This window comes from Beta vulgaris, chromosome 8 (genome assembly GCF_026745355.1).
Source record: "Beta vulgaris subsp. vulgaris cultivar EL10 chromosome 8, EL10.2, whole genome shotgun sequence".
NCBI lineage: Eukaryota > Viridiplantae > Streptophyta > Magnoliopsida > Caryophyllales > Amaranthaceae > Beta > Beta vulgaris.
This window is the reverse complement of record NC_079209.1, coordinates 36,566,775-36,590,208: the sequence shown is the minus strand read 5'-3', so window position 1 is coordinate 36,590,208 and position 23,434 is coordinate 36,566,775. Positions and strand designations below refer to the sequence as shown.

Here is a 23,434-nt window from a genome sequence, read left to right as displayed (position 1 = left end):
GTCAATCATAGACACATCTTTGATAAAACCCAAGCTTTGTGATTATGACGCTTAGCAATATATAACAGTCACATTAATGGTTCAAATTACACAGCCAACATGAAACTAATTCCACACAAAGGCTGCTATTACCATTTAAGCATTCCAGGATCAAATATTTGCAAACGCTACAAGTAAATTACCATATAATACCACTCCGCATAATGCAACCAACCCAATACTAAAAGTGAAGTTATTCGAAAAGAGGGCACGTCCACACTATCAGAGGAGCTAGCGAGGAAGTAGGAACACAGCAGAAGCCAAAGAGCATAACGTATAGAATACACATTCAAGTACAAAATTTTTTGGGGGGTACATTTGTCATTCAATATTGAGACAAATTTGAACAAAGAACGAAAATACAGATTTAACTACAATTATTACTATCAAAGATAAAAATGTATCTCACCCTAATCTTGTATAACAACAATCATGTTTCTGCCAAATCATACAGACGCAACCTGCAAAAACAGAGATAAAGAGCCCTTAGCATATGATGACAGAAACCCCTAGTCCTCCTCTGTAAGATCTCACAAACCAAGGTTATAAGGTAAAAATAAGGTAAATCTAGTATAATTCTAAAGCCTTCTGAGGCTATATAATGTCAAAGATCAATCAGCCAAAATAAATTCTAAGAAAGATGCACAAGAGAGGAGATTAAAAAGCCATTTAGAAGAAAGGGTGTCTGGGAACTCAGAGAATGGAATTCACTCGATACAAGCCTTTCAATTGGCATGTGATATAAGCAGCTAGGCTGCCAGGGGAATAAAGAAACTAACCATATATGCCAATTGTTCTGCATTAGCCTACTACAAATGACTTATCCAACAACAAAACAACTAAAAGGGAACGGAGAACAAAATACTAAACAAAATATAGCAGTTTAGATTTGACTTTTCAATTCCCAATCTAATCTCCTTTTCTTCCCCAGTATCAAACTAGCAGTTCGGATATGGGTTCTTAATTCCCATTCCCACCTCCCTTCTTCCGCAATACCAATTACCATACACAATCTTTCATAACCGGACAACAAAGGAATATTCTAAAATTCAGGAGAGAAAGAGAGAGATAGAGAGTTGCAATTAGATGCTAACTTACACGCCAATCACATTACATGTTTAGGCTAAAGAGGATCACTTAGTCTCTATACAGTAGAGGTATGATTTTCAGATAATCTATATTAAAGAATGATATCCCTATAGTAGAGCTTATACAGTATTACAACAGAACAGACTGTTTACTGCATAGCATAATGGCGATGCAAATAACTGGAAGACTTGTCAACCTACATAAATAGACACTACAGGATAGAGTCTCACACAGAATTATAACAAACAGATTAACTATATCCAAGATTCACAAGGCTCGTTTATTTTAGATAAGGTCATATACGTAGCAGTAGCAACTAGCAACTAGCAACAACTTCATGTTTAAGTTTAAATTGATGCGTCTATGTAGATATGTGCATGTCCCTAGTTTTGTGGTACTGAGATCATGAAGGAAAATGACACTGCTGAAAAAAAGAGAGAGAGAGAGATTCTATGTTCACTTACGCACGTAATCCAAATGCTACATTTTACAACCTTACATTATACAAGCTTCAAGGATTAAAACCAAAAGAAGAGTATACATATAATGACTAGCATTTAGTCCATGTGCACTGGCATATGAAAAAATAAACAAACCTTTAGTCAAGGGCCTGGATCTCCCCAGCTATTCAATATTTCATAATTCTAAGCCCTCCACTCAAGAACCCTCTTTAATATAGGCCAAAGTTAAAACACAATATAGAATGTTCAAATGCAATTCACAATTTCATATAAACCAGATCACTGACATCTCATTGCAGTTTGGCAAAGAGTGGATACCTATAATTGATCACAGAAACTAACTGTCAGGAACATTTTACAGTAGAATTTAATCACTCATTGTTTTCATTCTCCTCCAATTTACGATCAAGGTTTTCTTAGTCCTTAATTTTCCACAAAATAGACGCAATTGTATAGGCCAAAAAGAGCTAAAGCTATCAGAATTCAGCCAAGTTAAATGATGCAGATTGCAGATAGGAAGAATAAAATCATCAGCCTATAAGAAACCTCAATAAGATCTCAACTCATAATACAAATGAACAAAAGCAGTAAGAAAAACATCGGACAAACAGAAGCACCAGAAATACCATAATTCTTCTGCTACTGCACAAATTTCCAAGACACAACAAGAAGCTTTCCTTTCTTCTCTACATAGAAATTGTATCACACGATCTCTGAAAACAGACAGGATCATACTTAAAGATCACATCAAAGTAATAAAATCAACACTGCTACAGAAAAATAGCAGCCAGCCCTACAGCAGGCTCAAGCTGTATGACACTATATTGGTCAGCTGAGACTCTCTTCCAGTTACAAAAATAATCCTTAGATTGTGCTCAGGCAAAACTATGTTTACAAGCATGTCATGATGTTCCACTAGTATCCCGTCCAACCTCTAGGCTCTACCACCCCATGACAATTCTTGCTTCCAAAATTTGCAGGTATGGAACAACTTCTGTTTCTGATAAGTAGAGCTCCAGATAACTACTGAGTAAGGGCAAAGAAAACCCTAGATCTAATTATCCTTTTAGCTTCCAGTTTTCAGTTATTTTTAGAATTAAATAGAGAAATACTTCCTCCGTTTAGAAATAGTTGCACCATTTCTGACTTTCACGCATGCCGATGTATGATTTCAACCATTAATATCTTTAATTATCAATAAGTAAAAATTACAAAAAGTTCATTTTAAAAAAAAGTACATTGGGACAAATCTAACGAGATCCCACATGACTATGTTTTTCCTAAAATATAAATCACCAAAGACAATCTAAGTGTAAGATGTGAATAGTGCACAAAATAGAAATGGTGCAACTATTTCTAATCGGAGGAAGTATGAAATAAATATGACTAATATAACTGTATACATATGCCTTATTTAAAGGTCATTGTAAAAAACTTAATCATATGGCTTTTAAAATCTGGAAACAAAAGGCTGGAAATTAGCAGCTATACAGACAAGCCCTCAGGTTTTACATCACTTCGTCTGTTGGGCTACAAACCCTGACAAAATGGGCGCTCTTTTTCAACAAACCACAAAATTAGAAAGTCATATGTCAAGTAAAATGAGAAACAAATGAAACTATAAGCAATTAGTTAATATAATTCAAGCAAGCAAGGGCTCCAATTTCAGTTTACAGACATAAGCAGACAATTGTTCCTCAGTTAGAATCAGAGAGAAAACAATTAAGAGATTGTATTTATATTTGAAGCCATAAGAGTTAATATAAGCAGAGATATCCAACAGAAAAAACTAAACGACTGGCACTCGAAAATCAGCCTCTTGACACGGTATTGCCAAATTTCAATAGCCAACATGTCTGACATTCGATGGATGCAGAAAAAGGATGCCACTTGGCCCTTAGTCAAAAGAAAGAGGTGTCCTTAACACTATGAGAGATCCATATGTCATGAGTGTATCACATGCAATTCCTTTGGGAAGGGTGTGCGATCCTTCTCTGTTATCAGTACAAAGGCGTTTCATAATTCTCATTAATACCTAATTCCAAAATGCACCCTAACATTGAAATTCATCGTCACGAACAGCAGCACAATACGAAATGCTGTTGTCCCGTCCATGCCTTCTTCAATTCTGTACGATGAGAGCAAGCAGTCATACAGAACCTATCTCCGCATTCACGGACATGGATGGTCTTCAAATTCAATTATATCAACTTTTCCCCATGCTGTTGACTGAGGCCTAGAGGTTAGGTATTGGAGAACCGGTAGTACTGACTACTGACTACTGAGCATACTGCTGTCAAGTAACACTTGCAAAAAAAATCCAGACTCTTGGTTTAATTCAAGTGTTGTTACAGCATACTCATTAAATTACCCTGACGCAACAGAATGAGAAAATTCGCCAGATTGAGGCCTAAATCATAGAGTAGAAACTCCACCGGTCATCGGTCCAGAGGTTAATCCCAAACTGCTCCCTCTACAACTGACTAGGGGTTCCTTTTGACTACTGTATTTCTTTGTCCCTGTAGGCTGCAGATCTAGAATTTATCTGGCTACCACATTCTGGTAGATGCACACATAAACTGTTCACCAATCCTAAAAACCTTCTTAGCTTAAGAACTTATTTCAACGCAAAATAATACTTGAAACTAAGATTCCTAAAATTTTTAGCTGAAACAGAGAGATTTGATAAAGAAACCTGCGCTGATAATGCAAGTATATTACGGCCAGGAGACTAACAATCCACACAGAGCCTAAATCAACTGTCACAGAGCTCACCACGTAACAACACAACAATGTCACACGAATAGAAATGACTAAAAAGAAGAAGAAATAGAAGAACAAGAGAAGCTGTATTAAGGCAAAATAGATGGAAGCTTTCGAGTGGCTCCTCACTCCCAATACACAAATGATTAATCAGATTTCTTTTCAATGCCTTTCCCCTTAACCCAGTATTCTATTTATACTACTCAAGTGTGTACACAGGTACTATTTCTCCCTCTAAATTATTCTTCTCATTCTCTCTTTCTTTTAATGCAGACCATTACCAAATTTGCTGAGCTGTACTTGTTCTCCTTTCTGTCATTCTCCTGTCATCAGTACCAAGGTAACAGTATTATGATGAATTTCGAGATCTGCCACTTGGTTTGCGCCTAGTGTACACAAACCTCAGTGGAGGCCTTGCTGATTCTATCACATTACCCGCCGCCCAAAGGTTCACCTTGTCCTCAAGGTGAAACTTGAAAGGAAGGGAACTGATGTGCAAGGACCTCGTATTCTTGCCATGTAGCCTCTTTTTAAGGAAGGTTATGCCATTTAATCAAGACCTCCAGAGTAGTGCTGCCCCTGACTCCTAACAAGGCCTCTGGAATAGCTTGCAGCTCGAAATCAGATGCGAGCTCAGATGGAATATGGACGGGGGTGCTATAGGCTCATGGACCCTTCAGCTGTGAAACATGGAAAACCGGGTGAATTTTGGCTCGAGTGGGAAGAGCTAATTTGTATGCCACCTTACATACCTTTCGGAAAATCTCATAAGGGCCATAGTATCACGGCGATAGTTTCTCACAAGCCCTCTTGGCTAGGGACTGTTGACGGTATGGATGCAACTTTAATAGCACCCAATCTCCACTGCAAAATTCTCATTTGTGCGCTTCAGATCCGCCCGCTTTTCCTGCCTTTGCTCGGCATGCAGCATGTTCATCCTCAGATCATCAAATACTATGTCTCTCAATTGCAGTTCCTCTTAGAGTGAGCCCACAGGGGTTTGCCCTTTACTAATGTAGAGCAGGGGTGGGCGATCTCTCCCATAGAGAGCCTTGAAAGAAGTGGTGAGTGTAGACATGTGGGGTGAGGTATTGTAAGAGTATTCAGCCCAACTCAACCACTTGGCCCATTGGCTAGGTTTCCCGTTGATGAAGCATCGTAATTCGTAAGTAAGTCTCAAGGCTTTTGTTGACGATCTCGGTGTGGCTATCACTTTGGGGGTGATAGGCGGTGGATCTCTGGACTTGTGTGCCTTGTAGACAGAAGAGTTACTTCCAAAAGAAGCTTAGGAACACCTTATCACGATTGAGACAATGGAGCTAGGAAACCCATGGAGGCGTACTATTTCCTTGACAAAGAAGGGTGCCACGCAGTGGGTGTGAAGGAGTGTTTAAGACCGATGAAGTGCGGATACTTTGTGAGGCAGTTTACGATTACCAACACCGAATCTACGCCTTAGGAACGGGGCAAACCTTCGATGAAATCCATGGGGATCTCCTCCCACACCCAAACAGGAAGGGGGAGTGGTTGTAAGAGGCTGCTGGGGTGGTATTGACAACCTTCTTTTGCTGACAGATTGTGCAGGCATGGATGTCCTAGGCCACTTCCTCAAACCAACCCAATACCACTCCCCGACTAAACACAGATAGGTTTTGGCTTAATACTCCCGGCTAAACACATATAGGTTTTGAATTCCCTTGCGTGGCCACCTACTGGGGAGCATGGTGTCGAAACAAGGACGCATTGTATCGTATTGCCTTTGTTCTAAAGGTCTTCAAATCTATCGAACTGATATTACCTGCATCGTAAAGGTGTAAAAAAAACCGCATTTTAGGTGGGTTTTAGGGATATTTCATGGTTTAAGCCGATATTCAGCGGTACGACAACCGCATCATCCACGTTCCCGCATCACTATATCCATTACCGCGACCCTGAACGAAATCGTATTTTCGAACTATGCTGGGGAGTCATGGTATTCAATTAGAAGGCGGCGAGTGATGGTGGACTTGGGAGGTACCACAATACGCCCCTTATAGAGAAGTTTGTTTCCCACCACTCAAAACCCATGATGTATGATCTCTCCTCCACAATCTTGTGCTTAATACTTAAACCCATCTTGTTCAATCTCTTCTTGAACCAAGGAATTCCACACACACTCTCTATGTTGATTAGTTCGATTTCCGCTCATTTGCGTGATAGAGCATCCATAACTTTGTTGGAAGCCCCTGATTAAACTGTATCTTAAACTCATAACCCATAAGCTTGCTCATCCATCTTATTTGTTGCCTCTCCCCATTGGAAGCTATCTTTTTTCAGAATCGTGAGGTTAATGGTACGGCTATCTTAACATAATTGGCTACAATCTTCTCATGGTACCCGTGAGCCTCGAAAATCCCGGGTCAAGGTTGACAGGTTAGGCCAATCCGACATCTTCTCCTAATCCATAAAAACACCCTTCGCTAAAATTATATGACCCAAGTATGCCACCCTATTTTTCCCAATTACACAATTCCCTCGATTAGCGTACAACTCATGTGCAACTAAAGTTTTTAGCACTATAGATGGCCTCATCACAACTTTAAACAAGTATGTCATAAAAAAACACCGAAACATACTTGTGAAGATAGGGTTTGAATACCTCATTTATGAGTGATTGAAATGTGGTCGGGGCTTTAATAAGTCCAAATAAGAACTCGTAGTGGCTTTCATGGGTCGAAAGGCCATTTTTGACACATCATCCCTCACTCAAATTTGATGGTAACCACACTGAGATCCAATTTGGAGAAATCCTAAGAGCCATGCCGATCACAAGATTTAGGTACTTATCGGTAACTGTTGCCCGATTCAAGGCATGGTAGTCCACGCCAAACCGCTAAGACTCATTCTTCTTAACAAGTTAAACCAAGTAAAACCACACTGGAGAATGAACTAATCGAAGGCCTTATAACCCCTGCTTCTAAATGTATCTTTTTTATGTTCAAATTCTTGGTAATTATAATCATTAATTAGAATATTATGAATTTTATTTATAAAAAGTTCATTAATATTTAGTGTAGTTTCAGGTGAAAACATTTTTTTTATTATACCACGATAGGATCCATTTAATAAAGGATCATGTGTTTTTTGCAAATATTCCTTTTTAATTTTATTATTGCATAATCTAGTTATTTTATCAAGTACATTTATATGAAAAATTATTAGTCTAGGACTGTAAATCTATTAGCAAATTCATTATTCTACGAGAAACTTGATAAAATCATTTCGAGATATTTGTTGCGATCTTCTTTTTTTATAATCTCATTGTAAATCATATAAATACAATTCGAATTTAATATAGCGATTTGTGAATCATTTTTCTCGAGCCGTACGAGGATAAAACCTCCTATACGTTTCCCGGAGGAGTATTGTTGATCGAATCTATCCCATTGAGCCGTCTATCGAATCGTTGCAATTTCGAGATAAGGACACTCTGAAACCCTTGGTGGAAGTTAACAAATCTTCGTGGCCAATGAAATAAAGTTGTGATTGTCCCCGGAGTCAACTATAACAACCACTAGTTCATCGTTGATGGCGCCAACCATCTCCATTGTTTTCAGGTTGGTGAGCCGAGTTAAGAGAGTTCCCCGAGACGCCCGCTTCCACCTCTGCATATTCTTCCTCCGCAACTCCGTCCTCCTCTTCATTGGCAAACAAAACACTCAACTCCTTAGGCAGGTACCGGTACCAATACGTGACGGGCCACTTATTGTCGCACTCGAAGCATAACCCGCATTCTTGCTTATACTGTTGTCCACTTGCATACTTCTCTAGTGAGGTGGGTGGTATTCTGGGAGTAGGTAGGCTGGTACGTGGTAAGTTGAGAGGCGTTAAGTGTGGGAACCTAGGATCGGTTCCATAGGTTGGTAGGGTTTGGTAATGTGTTTGGGCTTATTATGGTTAGGTTAGAGTTACAAAAATTGGATTGGGTCTTGTATGAGGTATTCTATTTATAGTACTTAATTGTACTACACACGTACTATTTCTCTCTCTAAATTATTCTTCTCATTTTCTCTTTCTTCTAATGACCCATTTTACCCCATTTGCTGAGTGGTGCTAATTCTCCTTTGTGTCATTCTCCTATCATCAATACCAAGATAACAATATTATGATGAAATCCCAAATCTTCCCTTTGATTTGCGCCTAGTGTACACAAACCTGACAAGAGGCCTTACCAATTCTATCACATCAACCAACTAAAGGTATCACTCTCAAAGCCTTGTTAGACTTCAAAACTATTAGGTCACAAACTTGACTAGGAATGGCAAATGAGTCCGAATCTGATCCGAGTCTGACTCCATCCGAAGAAAAATTTCCAACCCAAATCCGATAAGAAAAAGTCTAAATCTGAGTCCGCTTAAAAGAGTTTGAATCCAAATAAGAGGTGGGTCGAACTTGGACCATACATAGGGTCTGAACGAGTCCAACTTGTGTCTGTCCCAGCTTCATGTTGGACCCAAGTCCGATAGTCCGACAAATATCCACCTTTAATTAAACCCAAAGTCCCAACTACTTAAATTAAGTATTGGAAACCAAGCCCAATACCAACTGTGATCCCCCACTCCCCCCAAACCAAGCGCCGAAGTGTAAGAAAAAAGTAAAAATTTAAATTTTTTTAAAATTGAAAAAAGTAAAAAAGTAAAGCCCAAACCACTAAACCTTAATCTCTCTAAGTCTGCCTTCCTAATTCCTCCCTTTACGCTTAAGCCTTCACACAGACAGCGACGTGTGACGCCAGACAACCCCACTTGCCAGACGTTGTGCCGACATCAAACGCCAGCCTTCATTGAGTGTTATTGAATTTCAATTTGATGCAAATTTCAGTGGCAACTTTTTTTTTAGGTGAATCTTTGTGGCAAATTTGAAAGTAATTGCACATTCCTCCAACATGTAATCCTATTTCATACAGTTTGCAAGTAGTATTCTTAAGATTTAAATATTATCATACACAAATTTCTTTTACATAACTGAATTTGTTGATTTCTGATTTTGTCGTTTCTAGTTCATGAAAGTAACTAAATTTGTTGATTAGGTGTAAAGTTTTTCTTCCGCTTCTGTATTTTTTGCTTCTGTAATCTGTATTAACACAATTAATTTTGGTTCTTGAATAATTACGCAATCGGACTCCAGTTACCAGTAGGTAGTATATCTGACTGAGTGGGTTGAAGCAATTTGTTGATTTTCTTTTTCTAAAAAAACAAATTTAGCGGGTCGTACTCGGAGGTCCAATAATCGGGTTTAGTTTTTCGGAGTTTCGAACTTTCGTACTCGGAGACGGATGCCATTAAACTTAGTCTGGTTGGACTCGGACTTTGAATATTCGGAGTCGGGTGCAGATTCAGAGGCTATATGGAGGTCCAATTATGAAGCGGGTCGGAATTCCTTTTAATAATGACACATATGGGATATGGTCATTTTCTACAAATCCTAGTTCTATTAGGATTTGTTTATTTCCTAGTTCTAGTAGGATTAGTTTTCCTAATTCTATTAGGATTAGAACTCCTAGTTCTGTTAGGAGTCTTTTTAATGTTTTAGTTTGTTTGAAATTCTAGTTGGATTAGGATTCTAATTGGAGTAGAGTTATAATAGGATTAGAAGTCTAGTTAGTAGTAACCAAGTTGAGCTTGTTCTACTTGGATTAGGAGGGTGTGTATTTCTTATCTTGTTATTAGTTTCATAATATCAGTAGGATTAGGGTTACTAGTTTCTTTAGGTTTGCACGCCTATATAAAGGCTATTTTGTTCATTAATAAAATTAGTTTGTTGAGTTTAAGAAAAGTGTTAAGCTTGTGCTTGCATAGAACTGAGTGTTCAAATACACAAACCGCGACTTTGTGTGATCTTGGAGTCGAGACTCACAAGAGAACCTCTTAAACTGCGATTTAAGAGCCTATCCCTTTTATTATTATTGTTGTTCGTCCATAAATTCATAAAAACCCAAAAAGAGTTCGAACCGCCAACAAAAATCACATCAAGTTGTTAAGAAGCTTCGGTTCGACACATACAAGGTTCTATTGGGCCGTGGCATATGTGCAACACTGCATATGTGCAACACCTGGGGGAGTTGATTTGGTGCCGTGCTTAGAAGACCCTTGAGGACAAGGATATTTTCAAGAGGGAGAGGATGATACATATGGGATATGGTCATTTTCTACAAATCCTAGTTCTATTAGGATTTGTTTATTTCCTAGTTCTAGTAGGATTAGTTTTCCTAATTCTATTAGGATTAGAACTCCTAGTTCTGTTAGGAGTTTTTTAATGTTTTAGTTTGTTTGAAATTCTAGTTGGATTAGGATTCTAATTGGAGTAGAGTTATAATAGGATTAGAAGTCTAGTTAGTAGTAACCAAGTTGAGCTTGTTCTACTTGGATTAGGAGGGTGTTTATTTCTTATCTTGTTTAGTCTTTCTTATCTTGTTATTTGTTTCATAATATCATTAGGATTAGGGTTACTAGTTTCTTTAGGTTTGCACGCCTATATAAAGGCTATTTTGTTCATTAATAAAATCAGTTTGTTGAGTTTAAGAAAAGTGTTAAGCTTGTGCTTGCATAGAACTAAGTGTTCAAATACACAAACCGCGACTTTGTGTGATCTTGGAGCCGAGACTCACAAGAGAACCTCTTAAACTGCGATTTAAGAGCCTAACCCTTTTATTATTATTGTTGTTCGTCCATAAATTCATAAAAACCCAAAAAGAGTTCGAACCGCCAACAAAAATCACATCAAATAAACTAAACTAAATAAGCGGGTCGGATTTCCTTTAAATAAACTAACACGTTCTTTTCCCAATGCACAAGTTCCAGATTTCCTTTAAATAAACTAAATTAAGCTATTCTATGACAAAGATAAAACAGAGACTTCTTAGGAAGGAGCTCCTCATCAAATCTAATTGCTCACTAGTTTTTTAGTTCATAAATTCTACAGAATAAGGCCAGAAGACACTGAAGACCTCAAGGATCCCCTGTAAAACATGTAACCTAATCTATAATTTGGAAAAATTGAAGCACAGAATCTCCGGATACAATGAGATAAGTTGAGAAACAACATGGGCAGGTACAAACAGCAGATTTTATTCTCCACACATGAGTGATGCACATATTTCCTTGTATAGCAATTACTTCTTGAACCGCAACACATGGAAGAAGATAACCAAACCTCTAAGTTCCTCTCTGAATGCAATCTCTCACTGCTACAACTAAGACTATTCACATCAGACTATTACAAGTATCCAACATGCACAAGTCAATCTACTCTATGCTTTCCCATAATTTGTCAAAAATATCTTCAATATTCACATCAATTTAATGTGCTAGATATGCATATAGCACTGAGTACAAAAAGAATGAGTCATCATGTTCGATATAAAAACAAATATCAATTTTTGCATAGAGAGCGGAATGAACAGAAAGAACCTCTATGCCATAACGCCTATGCAAAAATTACTAACGCAAGTATACTCATTTGCAGATATACTTGGGTGCAAGGGGTAGCATGTGCGACCTCTCGAAGTTTTTTTTGAAAAAAGTGACTTTCCCTAAAAAAAGGAGGAGGGGGGACGCTGGATATATTCGAGGATGAAGTGAATGATGATGGAGTGGATAGGCTATCTTGTTTCCCTAAATATATTCTTGTGAATGCATCAACTTCCAATCAATTGCAATGCATTCGAGAGCTTCTTAGCCATATTATCCTCTTAGATTTAAGCACCTCTTGTAGATATTAGAACTTCTTTAGAGCGGGTCAGAAATTAAACTTGCTGCTCCAAATAGCAGTTGTTGATGCTCTTTTAAAAAAAGTCACTCGCAAACTGACTTAGGGATGATTTGTATTGGTCTTTTAAGGCCAAGAAAATAGGAGAGAGAGGCAAAAAGAAGAGGAGAGAGAGAGGGGACACTTATGTTTAATTTTTTTTAATTAATGAAAATTAGATTATAATTTTTTCCTCAGAAATAACAAATACTTGTTGTCAGTTATTCCATTAAGTTAAATGACAATTTATAAGTCCAGTGTCATTGAAACTTAAGGTGAGAATTGTGCGGTTCATTGAAAGAAAATCTAAAACTTCGGATTATCTAATAATTCAGATTTTTAATTGTGAATTTGTTGGGGTTTATGACTAGTGAATTCTAAGAAAAACAAGAGATGGATATATCAAGTTCCTTTTCAAGGACACATAGTGAAAGTGGAGATAATTAAACTACTTAAGGTTGTATTCATATTTGGAAAAATGGCCAAAACTAATATAAACTTTCACTTGTATATGCAAAATACTACAAAATGAACTATTTGCTATGAATATTATGAGCTTTACTCAATGTTGTGCAAAATAATATGAAAGTCACGAACAGCATAATCTTCTGATACTATAGTGCTGGAGGACTTTTGAAAAAGAGTATGTTACTTTATAATTTTTGAATATGACATATATGATTTTCTTTTTATATTTAGTTTTATAAATAGTTGGAAAATTATGTCGTCAATAATCCCCATATTGTTTGCAGAACTCATAGCAAAGTATTACTATTTACTCATAGCAAATAATTATGTTCATATTATTTTGCATATATCAGTAAAAGTTTATTAAGCAAATAATTTTCCTTCAGGTTCTTCAAAGTGATAATCAGGCTCATATTAATCAAACAGAAGAAAGTCTAGTGCGATACTGTGATCAGACTTTTGATCCAGGAACGTAAGACCTGGAAAAGCCCAGCAGCATTGGCCAGAGGGAAGCAAAGAACAACTTGATCTTATAGATAAATGCAATCAAAGAACTTGTAAAGAGAGGCAAAGAATATGCTGCTTCGCCTCTTGTACTTGTTCCATAGTCTAATCAATAAAATTAATACACTACCATCCCCATTTACTCCATTTACCTACATCTCAACAGGACAGGACTTCTGTTCTTCCTTTCTCATCAAGGTTTGGTTTATTGACAAGCATTACAAACCAATCTCCTATTACTGCTCATTGTTTAATACTTCAATATTCATCAAAAGTTATGGTGTTCTCTAAGGCAACACGGGATGGGCATCATACTGCAATAATAGTTCATAGCTAAGAATCATGTAAATACATCTGCAAAAGCTTCTTTGCATATTATATATAACAGAAGTCTCAAAACCCAAAAAAAACACAAAGAAAACATAATGATAATTTGGTATAATCTATAATGAACTTGAATAGCTAAGAACAGCAAAAAGTCATCAAAAGCAACAAACTTCCAGATAAAAAGTACCTAGATGGGCTAGATCACACATATTAATCAAGATCTTCTTGTCTGGTTTCTGATCCAAAATCCGGATTCTCTCTCCTCTGCTGGTTCGATTCACTGCCTGAAGTATTACTCCCCTCAGCAGCAGACCCAGCAGCACTAAATGGCCATGGCAAAGAAATCCTAAACCTCCTCTCCACCGTCCTATCATTTTGCGAACCCTCCTCTAACCCACCATCACCCTCACCATCACCATTAGCATTACTATTACCACCTGCACCACCACCATTAGCATTACCACCAGATTCAGTATTCTCTCTCCTGCCACGAGCCCGTTCCTCGTACTCAGGGTCATCAGTGGGCAGCTCATACCGACAAACAGGGCAAGAATTATGCAACTCAAGCCATGGAAGAATACAATCAGAATGAAAAACATGTTTGCAAGGCATCTGTTTGGCCTCGGCCCCAAGCTCAAACTCATTCATACAAACCGCACAATCAGAAGAATCCGAATTCAGCAACTCCTCCGTGACTTTAATGCTGGGGAGCCCCTCCACAGCCGATTTTGCCGCCGGAGGAGTCCCGTATCGATTGGGATCATTCTCAGCAAGCTGTTGAATCAATTGCTCCAACCCCGGGCCAAAAAAATAATCCCCCAAATTGGACGGAACCCGGAAATTACCTCCTCCATGATCACCGCCCGCATTCTCAATAACAAACTGAATATTGGCCCCACCAGCTCGCATCGTCTGTAGATAATTCTGCAGAAACTGAAGAGGGTTAAACACATCCGGGTCTTGAAACGCCGATCTCGAATTCCCCCCAACATTCGCTATTCCACCACCGAATATCGACGACAGATCAATCGGGTTGATAGGCGGAGGAGACGATGAAGGAGGAAACATAAAAGGGGCGAAAGGCGCGAGTTGATCAGCGGCAGAAGAGGAGGGGCTAGAGGAGAAGAAGGGGCTAAAAGGAGGAGGAAAAGGGTTAGGGTTTTCGACTTCTTCAAGGAAACCGCCATTGCAATTAGGGCAAAAAAGTTCCGATGAAGAAGAAGGATTGGAAATAGAGACGGTGCGATTACATTCGTAGCAGAAGTAGAATTGTTGCGGAGGAGAAAGAGTGGGGCCGCCGGCGGTGGAAGCCCCGGAACTTCCGCCGGAGGACATGTCTGGATGGGAGGGGGGAGAGAAGACAAAAGAGGATGGAAGATGTTAATGGAGGGGAAAGAGAGAGAGAGAGATATAGAGAGAGAGAGAAAGAGAGGTGGATTGTTTTGGGATGGTGGGAGTGACAGGGAAAGAAAATTTGAGGGAGAGGTGGGACCGACCTGTTAAGAATCCATTGTTGGCAAGGAATGACGTTTTGCTATGTTTTATATTTGTGATGTGATTTTGAGGGTATGAGAGATTTGAGACTACACTCCTATAGAGGTATGGATAAGAAATTAAGAATAATCTATTTTATACTCCTTCGATTTTTTTTAATCTTTCTTACTCCCTTGTACACATCTTTGAACTTAAATATTTTTTATTATATATTAGTAAAAATTATAACAATTGAATATTAATAACGTACTAATTAAGAAGAATTAAACAAGACCCCACATAACTATGTTTTTTCTTATAAATTGAAAAAAAAATTGAGAATCTCCTCTCTAAGTATGAATAGTGTCGAGATTTTAAGTGAGAACGATAAAAAAAACAGAAGAGTATATACTAATCAATCTTGTTTTTTTAGTCTTACGTGTCACATTGAAAACTGCTATCACCATTTACCTCTGAAATTCGACACTCTCAACCAAAATAATCCTACATGTCAGTTTTATCAATTAAAACATTGTTCAATAACTAGGATAAATCGCCACATGTGATGCATTTTACTAGCATTGGCCGAAATTTTTAATACCTCCTCAAATCATGCTTATGCTTAAATCATATACTTCCTCCGTTCCATAATAAGTGAAACACTTCTCTCAAAAAGCTCTCACATAAAAGAGAGAAGTGTTTCACTTATTATGGAACGGAGGAAGTACAAGTTAATCACATGTATCTCAATCATTCCTAAATTGCAAAACGTGATTTTAGTGATTAATTTTCCACTCTTTATTATTGACGGTTTTTCTAAACTAACTTTTTTATTAAGAAAAAACCAAGTAAAATTTTTTTAAAACCCTTACTCGAGTCCTATAAATATCCTAATCATGTTTGCATTACACTACTACACCAAACTCTATAAACCCTAATATCTTGTCCCCGAAACCTAGAAAATCTCATGTCCGTCAATCATACAAACCCATAAGTCCAAGGAGCAATTCTTTGTTATTCATTTTTCATAAGAGCAATTATATTTGGAATACGTTGATGAAAAGCTATTATGACGCAATTGTATCAGTTACTTGAAGTAACTTACTTCCGAAAATTGCAAAATCCTAATTGTCTCAAATCAATTCCTTTTTCAAAATTGCCTAATGCAAAAGATTCATAATACATTTTTTCCAAAGGAATAAGAAGTTGGCGTCAAGAATTATAAACCCGGTGGAAATGTAGCAGCAGTAGCCATGATTGAATTGTCACTTGAAAGAATGCCCTTTTCTTCTTCACTCTTTCATCCACTTTTCTATTTCCATTACGCTTTTTTCAAGCCTTTTTTATTCTTTTTTATTTTGTTGATTTGATTTTATTTTGCTTCACTTTCTCAATACTTCGTTGGTGTGACGTGTGGAAATAGTTGTGGAGCAATTACTCCAAAAACTCTGACACCATCTGCGCGCAAAAACCAAGACGACGATTGACATTCCCACAAATTCCCAACGGTTATATCCATGACGGTACTACTGACTAAGCAGGTAATGTCTGTACTAGTCATGCCGTCTTGGGGGCTAGTTGTATAGGCTTCGACTAAGTTCCATACCGATCCTGAAGACTCGCTAACGACCGTCATGGTCAATTCATGTACGAGAGGGTCGTTGACTACGTCATGCTTGCCTTATTAGGATACCTTGACGACGCTCCTAACTTGGGCCATTCTCAGATGGGTCTGAATCTGATCCAGTGCTTATCCAAAGCGCATATGGGCCTGAAGATAAGTATTGAATAGGATAGAATTATATCCAACCAATAGGAGCAGTGTCCTATCTTAAGAAGGACACTGATGTCTGATGGCTCCTATAGATACCCCCTGACCTGATACATAAGGTACGTTCACATACATTAATATACTCTATCTGAGATATACTGGCTATTACCCTTTACTGACTTAGGCATCGGAGGGGCGTTCCTCGAATCGACCCCCGAGGTTAGTTTACGTGTTCTATTTTGTAGGATATCAAACCGGCTTGCACACTTGAAGGATACCGGTTCACTATAAAGCATTTATTCCAAATCGGAATAGCCACTATTTATTACTTTTTTCTCTAAGATTTAGCTCTTTGCGAAAGCTGATTTCAATCGGTGGGAAGGAAAAAGATTATGTCACAAAGAGCATACTGCAATTAGTTGTCTTTATTTTCAAAAAATTTAATAATATAGGTAAAGCTAAATCCTATCATATGTAGATGATTTTTTTGGATAGTTTAATTAAATCATGTCATAGTATTACAACAATATGATTGAACAGCTATAGTTGGTGTTTTACTTCACTGAACAACACAAATTCTAAATAATGATTTTTTTTCTAATTTAACACTTCCCATAGTTACCGAATTGTCAATTTATATAATTGGATTTTTTAATCATCATGTAGAAATTTATAAATGATAACTGGAGATTAAGATAAATAATAATATTTACCAAAAAACGGTATGTATGATTGAGAAAAAACAATAATTTGAAGTAATTTATGTTGACTAACGTCAATCATGGTATATTAGTTATTCGATTTTTTTCTTATTGATTTTTTAGTAATTGGTTATATATTTATTGTGAGTTTTTTTCACTAGGTACCCCCATGATTTTTCAAAATTCATGGGATACCCTAATTTTAAAAAAATGCACAAGGTACCCCTTACTTTAGGGGTAAAATGTAAGAAATGCCCTTAATGACTAACAGTGTCAAGTTTCCGTTAGTCATTAGGGTTAACTAACCTAATTGAACCCTAATTAATAACTATGAAATAGTCTTACCTGAATAGTGTTATGTTAAGAATTAATGAAAGTCATTAAGGGTAATAAATACATAAAGTTAAATAGTTAGATTTAGGATTTTTTTTTTGAACCATTAATCCCCAAATATGTGTTATTAAAGAAACTCTTTTATAGGAATTGGGATATGGAGATAAGAAAATGTTTAAAATAAATATGAGAATATACATAAATGGAAAAGTAAAACTTGGAATATGAATATCAACTTGTTAGGAATATACGTACAAAGTTTTTAACCTAGTTGTTAAGGCTTAAGAGGGGTAAATAAAGGTAAAGTGATAAGGATGGACTGATCATAATTTCTGTATACACCTTTGTGGGGAATAGGAATTTGGGCGTAGGAAAATCCGTCCAACTTCGGAATAAACAACACCCTAGTGTCTTAAATACATATGGGGAGCTAAAGTTAAAATTTTGTGGCATTTGGAGCAAAAATAAGAAAGACCCAGAAGTCTCTTTCCTTCTCTCTCCACTCGCCTGTTTCGTTCCTTCTTCGGACCGCACCAACGTCTTCTCTTCTCTCTATAAATCTTGCATCAAAACTCCATAAATATTACATGAAAACTAACACCTAAGTACTTAAGCTTGTGATAGATATTGGGGAGCCATTTATACAAGTCAAAGATCCAAGGAAGCTAGTCTAAACCAAGGAAAGAAGAAGGTCATTGTGGTAAGTGTTATGTAGGTTGTAACTTTATTTTTGGGTTGATTCTTGAATGAATTATCAAAGGATTGATGTTGGGATATAAATGTGAATATAGGTAGTAGAAAATACATGAGGTAAATAAGAGTTCAAAGAGGATTAAGTGTGAGAAATTCTCAAAGAAGGCAAGCTATACAAGCATTGCTATAGAATACCCTATTTTGAGTTAAACTTTGATAATTGTTATGTATGTTGTGATTGATCCGAAAATTTGGTTGCATGTTGAATTATGTGATTTATAATTCTGTAAATGAAATGATTTTGATGTTTTAATTAGGTGCATGTGAAGGTTTCACTTGGATTTTGCTTATTTCGCTCTAAAAACGTGATTTTTGGATTTTAGACTTTGTAACTCCTGAAATCTGAATTAAATGATTATTTTGAAGTTAGAACTTAGGAACTACAAAAGGAAGTAGCTATATTGTTCTTAATTGATAAGTTATATGGGTAAAAGGTTATATGATAGGTTTTAAGTTTGAATTACTAAAACTGGTCAATTTTTGTCAAATTCGATGGAAAATTCTTTTGTGAAAATGATAGACTTTTATAAACCAATTCCTTGCCAACCTTAACACGAGTAATGCGGTAGCTTAATTATGTGATAATGGAAGATAGAACTTAGGTAGCACCACAATTGAAACCTTATACTAATTTGACTAGACTCTTAGTCAAGGAATTACACACCCCAAACTTGTCTAATAAGAATAATAAGAGAAAAAGGAAAGGAATAGTATAAACATTGCTATGTTTTATTGTCAAGTATTTCATAAATAAGAATGCCATAAAAGTAATCACAATATAAGGAATAAGAATTCATAGTTGAGCAGAAATATAATAACGGTTCCTTTATAAATCATACTAGTTGCTCTAACAAGGTAGAATTCTTTAAGGATAACATTAAAATTAAAATACTTGATGATGTTTAAGAAAAGTCAGTAGCTTACAAACATATAACTAATTTGTTTAAAAGAAAAGAATTACTTTTGTTTTCTTAACAACTAAACAGTTTTCTAAATCTCAGGAAGGATGACTTCTTGTAATTTCATTGTAAAATTTTTAAAAAAAGCTTTTCTAGTGGGAGCTTCACATGACATCGTTGTATGTTAAGAATTTGATTCTATATGAGAGGATGTGTCCACATATTGATTCAATATTCCTTTCCGTATACTTTTAATATTGAAATTGCATTATGATTCTGGTTGTAAGCTATTAGGGAAAGAAGCTGTTTTAGCAGAGATGAACAATTATGTGAAAATGATAAGGAATATGATAAGTAATATGTATATGTACTGGGACATGTCCTAAAAGCCTTGCAAGCGGTTATGATAAGCAGGGGAGACGTCCCCCATTAGTCTAGATATTTGGTTAATATCTCTCTCTAGTCCGATTCTTTTTCCCTAGTCAAATTAAAATTATGTAAATGTTAAGCTAAATCGTTTTGACTTTTAATTGTTTTCAAACATACAAATTAAATATAAACATAAGCCAAATGCTGTTGGGTTTTGGAACAAGTTCAATGCTTTGTTTTTGATTGAGTTCTTATGAAATAACTAGTTTACGAAAAATCGGTCTTTTCTTACTCAATATGACAAATGAAGCTTGTGTACCAGCCTCGCTGATTGAATATCTCTTGGATTGTTTGGTTGTGGTGGGGGCAGAGTCCCCATATTCGCAGGACTAAGTGGAGAAGGTGGGAGGATCATCTTTGCTTGCCTAGACTTAATGTTGAAGTAGTGATAACAAGAAGAACGAAAGCTGGTCATATAAACTATGTTACATAAATAATTAATTTTGTGTATCACCAGTTATGTTAAAATAGCTAGACAGGAAATTTAACTTAAATCTTCTAGAGTAGGATGTAATAGTTAGTAACTGCTTTTGCTAATATGAAGTAGAATAACTATGATATCATGAAGCTATTTCCCTCTTATTGGGAGACAGACATAGTAACACCCACACAGTTAGAGACTTAACTCATGCATGATAGGAAAATTATGAATTGGATTAGAAGTGAGTTAAGAAACTAAGCGGGCAGGCTGTTACAAACTAAACCCTAACTTCTAACCGTACAGTAACCCCATAACTTCATCTAACCCCACCACCCCACCACCACCACCACCACCTCCCCTCCTCCTCCCTCACCCCCTGCAGCAGCCCCACCACCCAACCACCACTAACACCACCACCACCTCCTATTCCCCTCCCTCACCCCCCTGCAGCAGCCGCACCACCCAACCACCACCACCACCACCTCCCATCCCCCTCCCTCACCCCCTGTAGTAGCCCCACCACCCAACTACCACCACCACCTCCCCCCTCCCTCACCCCCGCAACAGCCCCACCATCCAACCACCACCACCACCTCCCCTCCCCCTGCCTCACCCCCTACAACAACCCCACCACCCAACCACCACCTCCCCTCCCTCCCTAACCCCCTAAAGCAGCCCCACCACCCAACCACTACCACCACCTCCCTCTCCCTCACCCCTTGTAGCAGCCCCACCACCCAACCACCACCACCTCCCCTCCCCCTCCTTCAGCCCCTGCAGCAGCCCCCCTCCCCCGTCGATTTCCCCAACTCACCCCAACCACGCAACGGCCCCCTGTTGATTTCCCCACTCTCCTCTGAAATCCACCTCCCCAACCCACCGTAACCGCCCTCCTTCTCAAAACCTCACCCCGCACTAGACCATCACCACCACATCACCTACCACCGCTCATCACCGTCGATTTCCCCCGTCGATTTTTCGAAATCATTTTCGAAATTAGTTTTTGAAAATAAGGATATTAATGATGAAGGAGGAGAGAGAGATTGAGACCTTTAAAAAAAGCAACCGAGAATTCAACGGGGGTGGGGGTGGGACGGTGGAATTCGACGGGGGTGGTGGGGATGGGGAATTCGACGGGGGTGGGGTGGGGGAATTCGACGAGATGGTGGGGGTAGGGAGGGGGAATTCGACAAGGGTGGTGGGGGTGGGGGGTTGAATTGGTGGGGGTATGGTGGTGGTTGGGTGGTTAAGGTAGGGGTTAGGTGTTAGGAGGTTAAAATGAGGGCTTAAGGGTTAGGTTTAGAGGGTTAATTAGGGTTAATGACTAACATAAACTTAACAACGTTAGTCATTAAGGGCATTTCATGCATTTTGTGGAAATAATAAGCGTACCTGGTGCATTTTTTAAAATTAGGGGTACCCCATGAATTTTGATAAAGTACAGGGGTACCTGGTGAAAAAACCATTTTTTTTGCCACAAGAAATATTTGTAGAACATTATTGATTTTTGGTCATTGAAATGTGCGACCATGAAAAAAAGATAAATTGTGTAAAATGTTGGGATATTTACTGTATAGTACATTAGATTGGCGTATATTCTAGCGACAATATTGACTTTTTCAATAAAAATAGTGTATTGTCAAGAAATTAATAGTATATAAAACAACTAAATCATTTTTGCCAAATTAATAGTATTGTCAAGAAATTAATAGTAGTTTATATTAATTGATTGATGAGATGTTTTTGATAAATTATATTGGCTGGTAAATAGTTGGAGAGCATAATTTATTTTTGCTGATAACCACGAGTTTAAAAAATAACTCAAAATGATATTTTGTTAAATTCATTTATGTTATGTAACATAAATCACTTAAAAAAGGAATTATTATTTTCAATATAATTTAAAGAATTATAGAGATATTAATAAGGTAAAAACTATTTTCTCAATAAAATATGTCATTAAACATTATTTTTAAGGGATATAAGATTTTGCATATATTTTTATATAAAGATACTTGCCTTTATTTTAGGTACATTTGAATTATAATAATATGGTAACATAATAATAGTTCTTTTCAACCCATATATGCATGAATATATTGGCAACATCTTTTTGTCTGTCTATCTTTACAAGTAATCCAATAAGAAAAAACAGATAACAGGATAATAAAGTAAGAAAAGATGGTGCAGCACAATAGTAGTATACTATATAATACTATATATCATGATAACTATACAAAAATAATATGTTATTACCTATTTCCTCCGTCTTTGAAGATCTACTCGATTATTATAGATAAATACTTTAAGGTAAATTGGAGAGAGTGTGTAAATAATGGGTCCACTTAGTTTCTTACCATTTTTAAAAGGAGAGAGAGTGTGCATCATTATATTTTAAGGGAGATAGATAGCCCGGAAGAGAGATAGCGTGAGCCAATGATGGTTTAATAATTGTATATCTTTTACCAAATGAGGAACAAATCATAGTGAGTATATCTTCAAAAATTGGATCGAAAAAGCAAGCAAGTAGATCTTCAAAAGACGGAGGGAGTATTTAATGTAAATTAAAAAAATTATACAAAGGATAAATTTAGGATAATTGTCAATTTGATTAGCACGAGAAATGTTGAGAATTATATTCACGAAATTTTGTTGTTGAGCAAAATTTATTTTTACACGCATTCGGTTATGGGAGTACATATTGTCGAATGAAATAAAGTGAATAATTTACTTTGATTATTATAAATTATAATCAAATATAACATTGTTGATTATTATAAATTATTTTGACATCCTTAAACATGACCCAGATTAGTTAGATTTTAGAGAAATTATGAAATCACATAATAAATTCATTCGAAAAATACCTTCCTTATTAGAAGGTAAAGAAGGAAATATGACTTTTAATATGAGTAGATTACAAAGGCAAAGTTCGCACATATGAGTTAAATCATAGCCTACAAATCGGTAATTTCAACAAGACTGTTCTTCAAAAATTATTTACAAATTATCTAGAAAGACTGCCTAACTTTAACATTAAAGTTAAACTAGCCCAAGCCCAATCCTAATAGAGAAGCCCAACCTCAATTTTACACCTCTCTAACCACAACTTCTCCAGATTAGCTGCATCAGCAACTCTGTCGCATTTGTCAAATCCAACGCCATCAAATTCCGGCAATTCGCCACCAAAATCGTCAATTCGCCACCAAAATCGTCAA

The 23,434-nt window shown here is 37.0% G+C and overlaps 1 protein-coding gene across 4 annotated transcripts; it reads right to left on the bottom strand.

Annotated features, from left to right (window-relative positions):
• Positions 1 to 295: 295 nt before the first annotated feature.
• LOC104901382 (E3 ubiquitin-protein ligase RING1-like) lies at positions 296 to 14,980 on the bottom strand. Of its 4 annotated transcripts, none has more exons than XR_002040625.2 (3): positions 13,624 to 14,980; positions 2,216 to 2,302; positions 296 to 500 (listed from the first exon to the last, which is right to left on the bottom strand). XR_002040625.2 is itself a non-coding variant. In XM_010688948.3 (2 exons), exon 1 carries the CDS (start codon positions 14,769 to 14,771, stop codon positions 13,647 to 13,649), a length of 1,125 nt encoding a protein of 374 aa, XP_010687250.1. In that variant the 5' UTR covers positions 14,772 to 14,978; the 3' UTR covers positions 296 to 500; positions 13,624 to 13,646. The 4 variants fall into 4 exon arrangements, 2 of the variants coding, with proteins under 2 accessions (XP_010687250.1, XP_057247347.1); XR_007269259.1 differs by lacking the exon at positions 2,216 to 2,302 and adding an exon at positions 1,725 to 1,907; XM_010688948.3 differs by lacking the exon at positions 2,216 to 2,302 and having other exon boundaries at positions 13,624 to 14,978.
• Between the last annotated feature and the right edge of the window lie 8,454 nt (positions 14,981 to 23,434).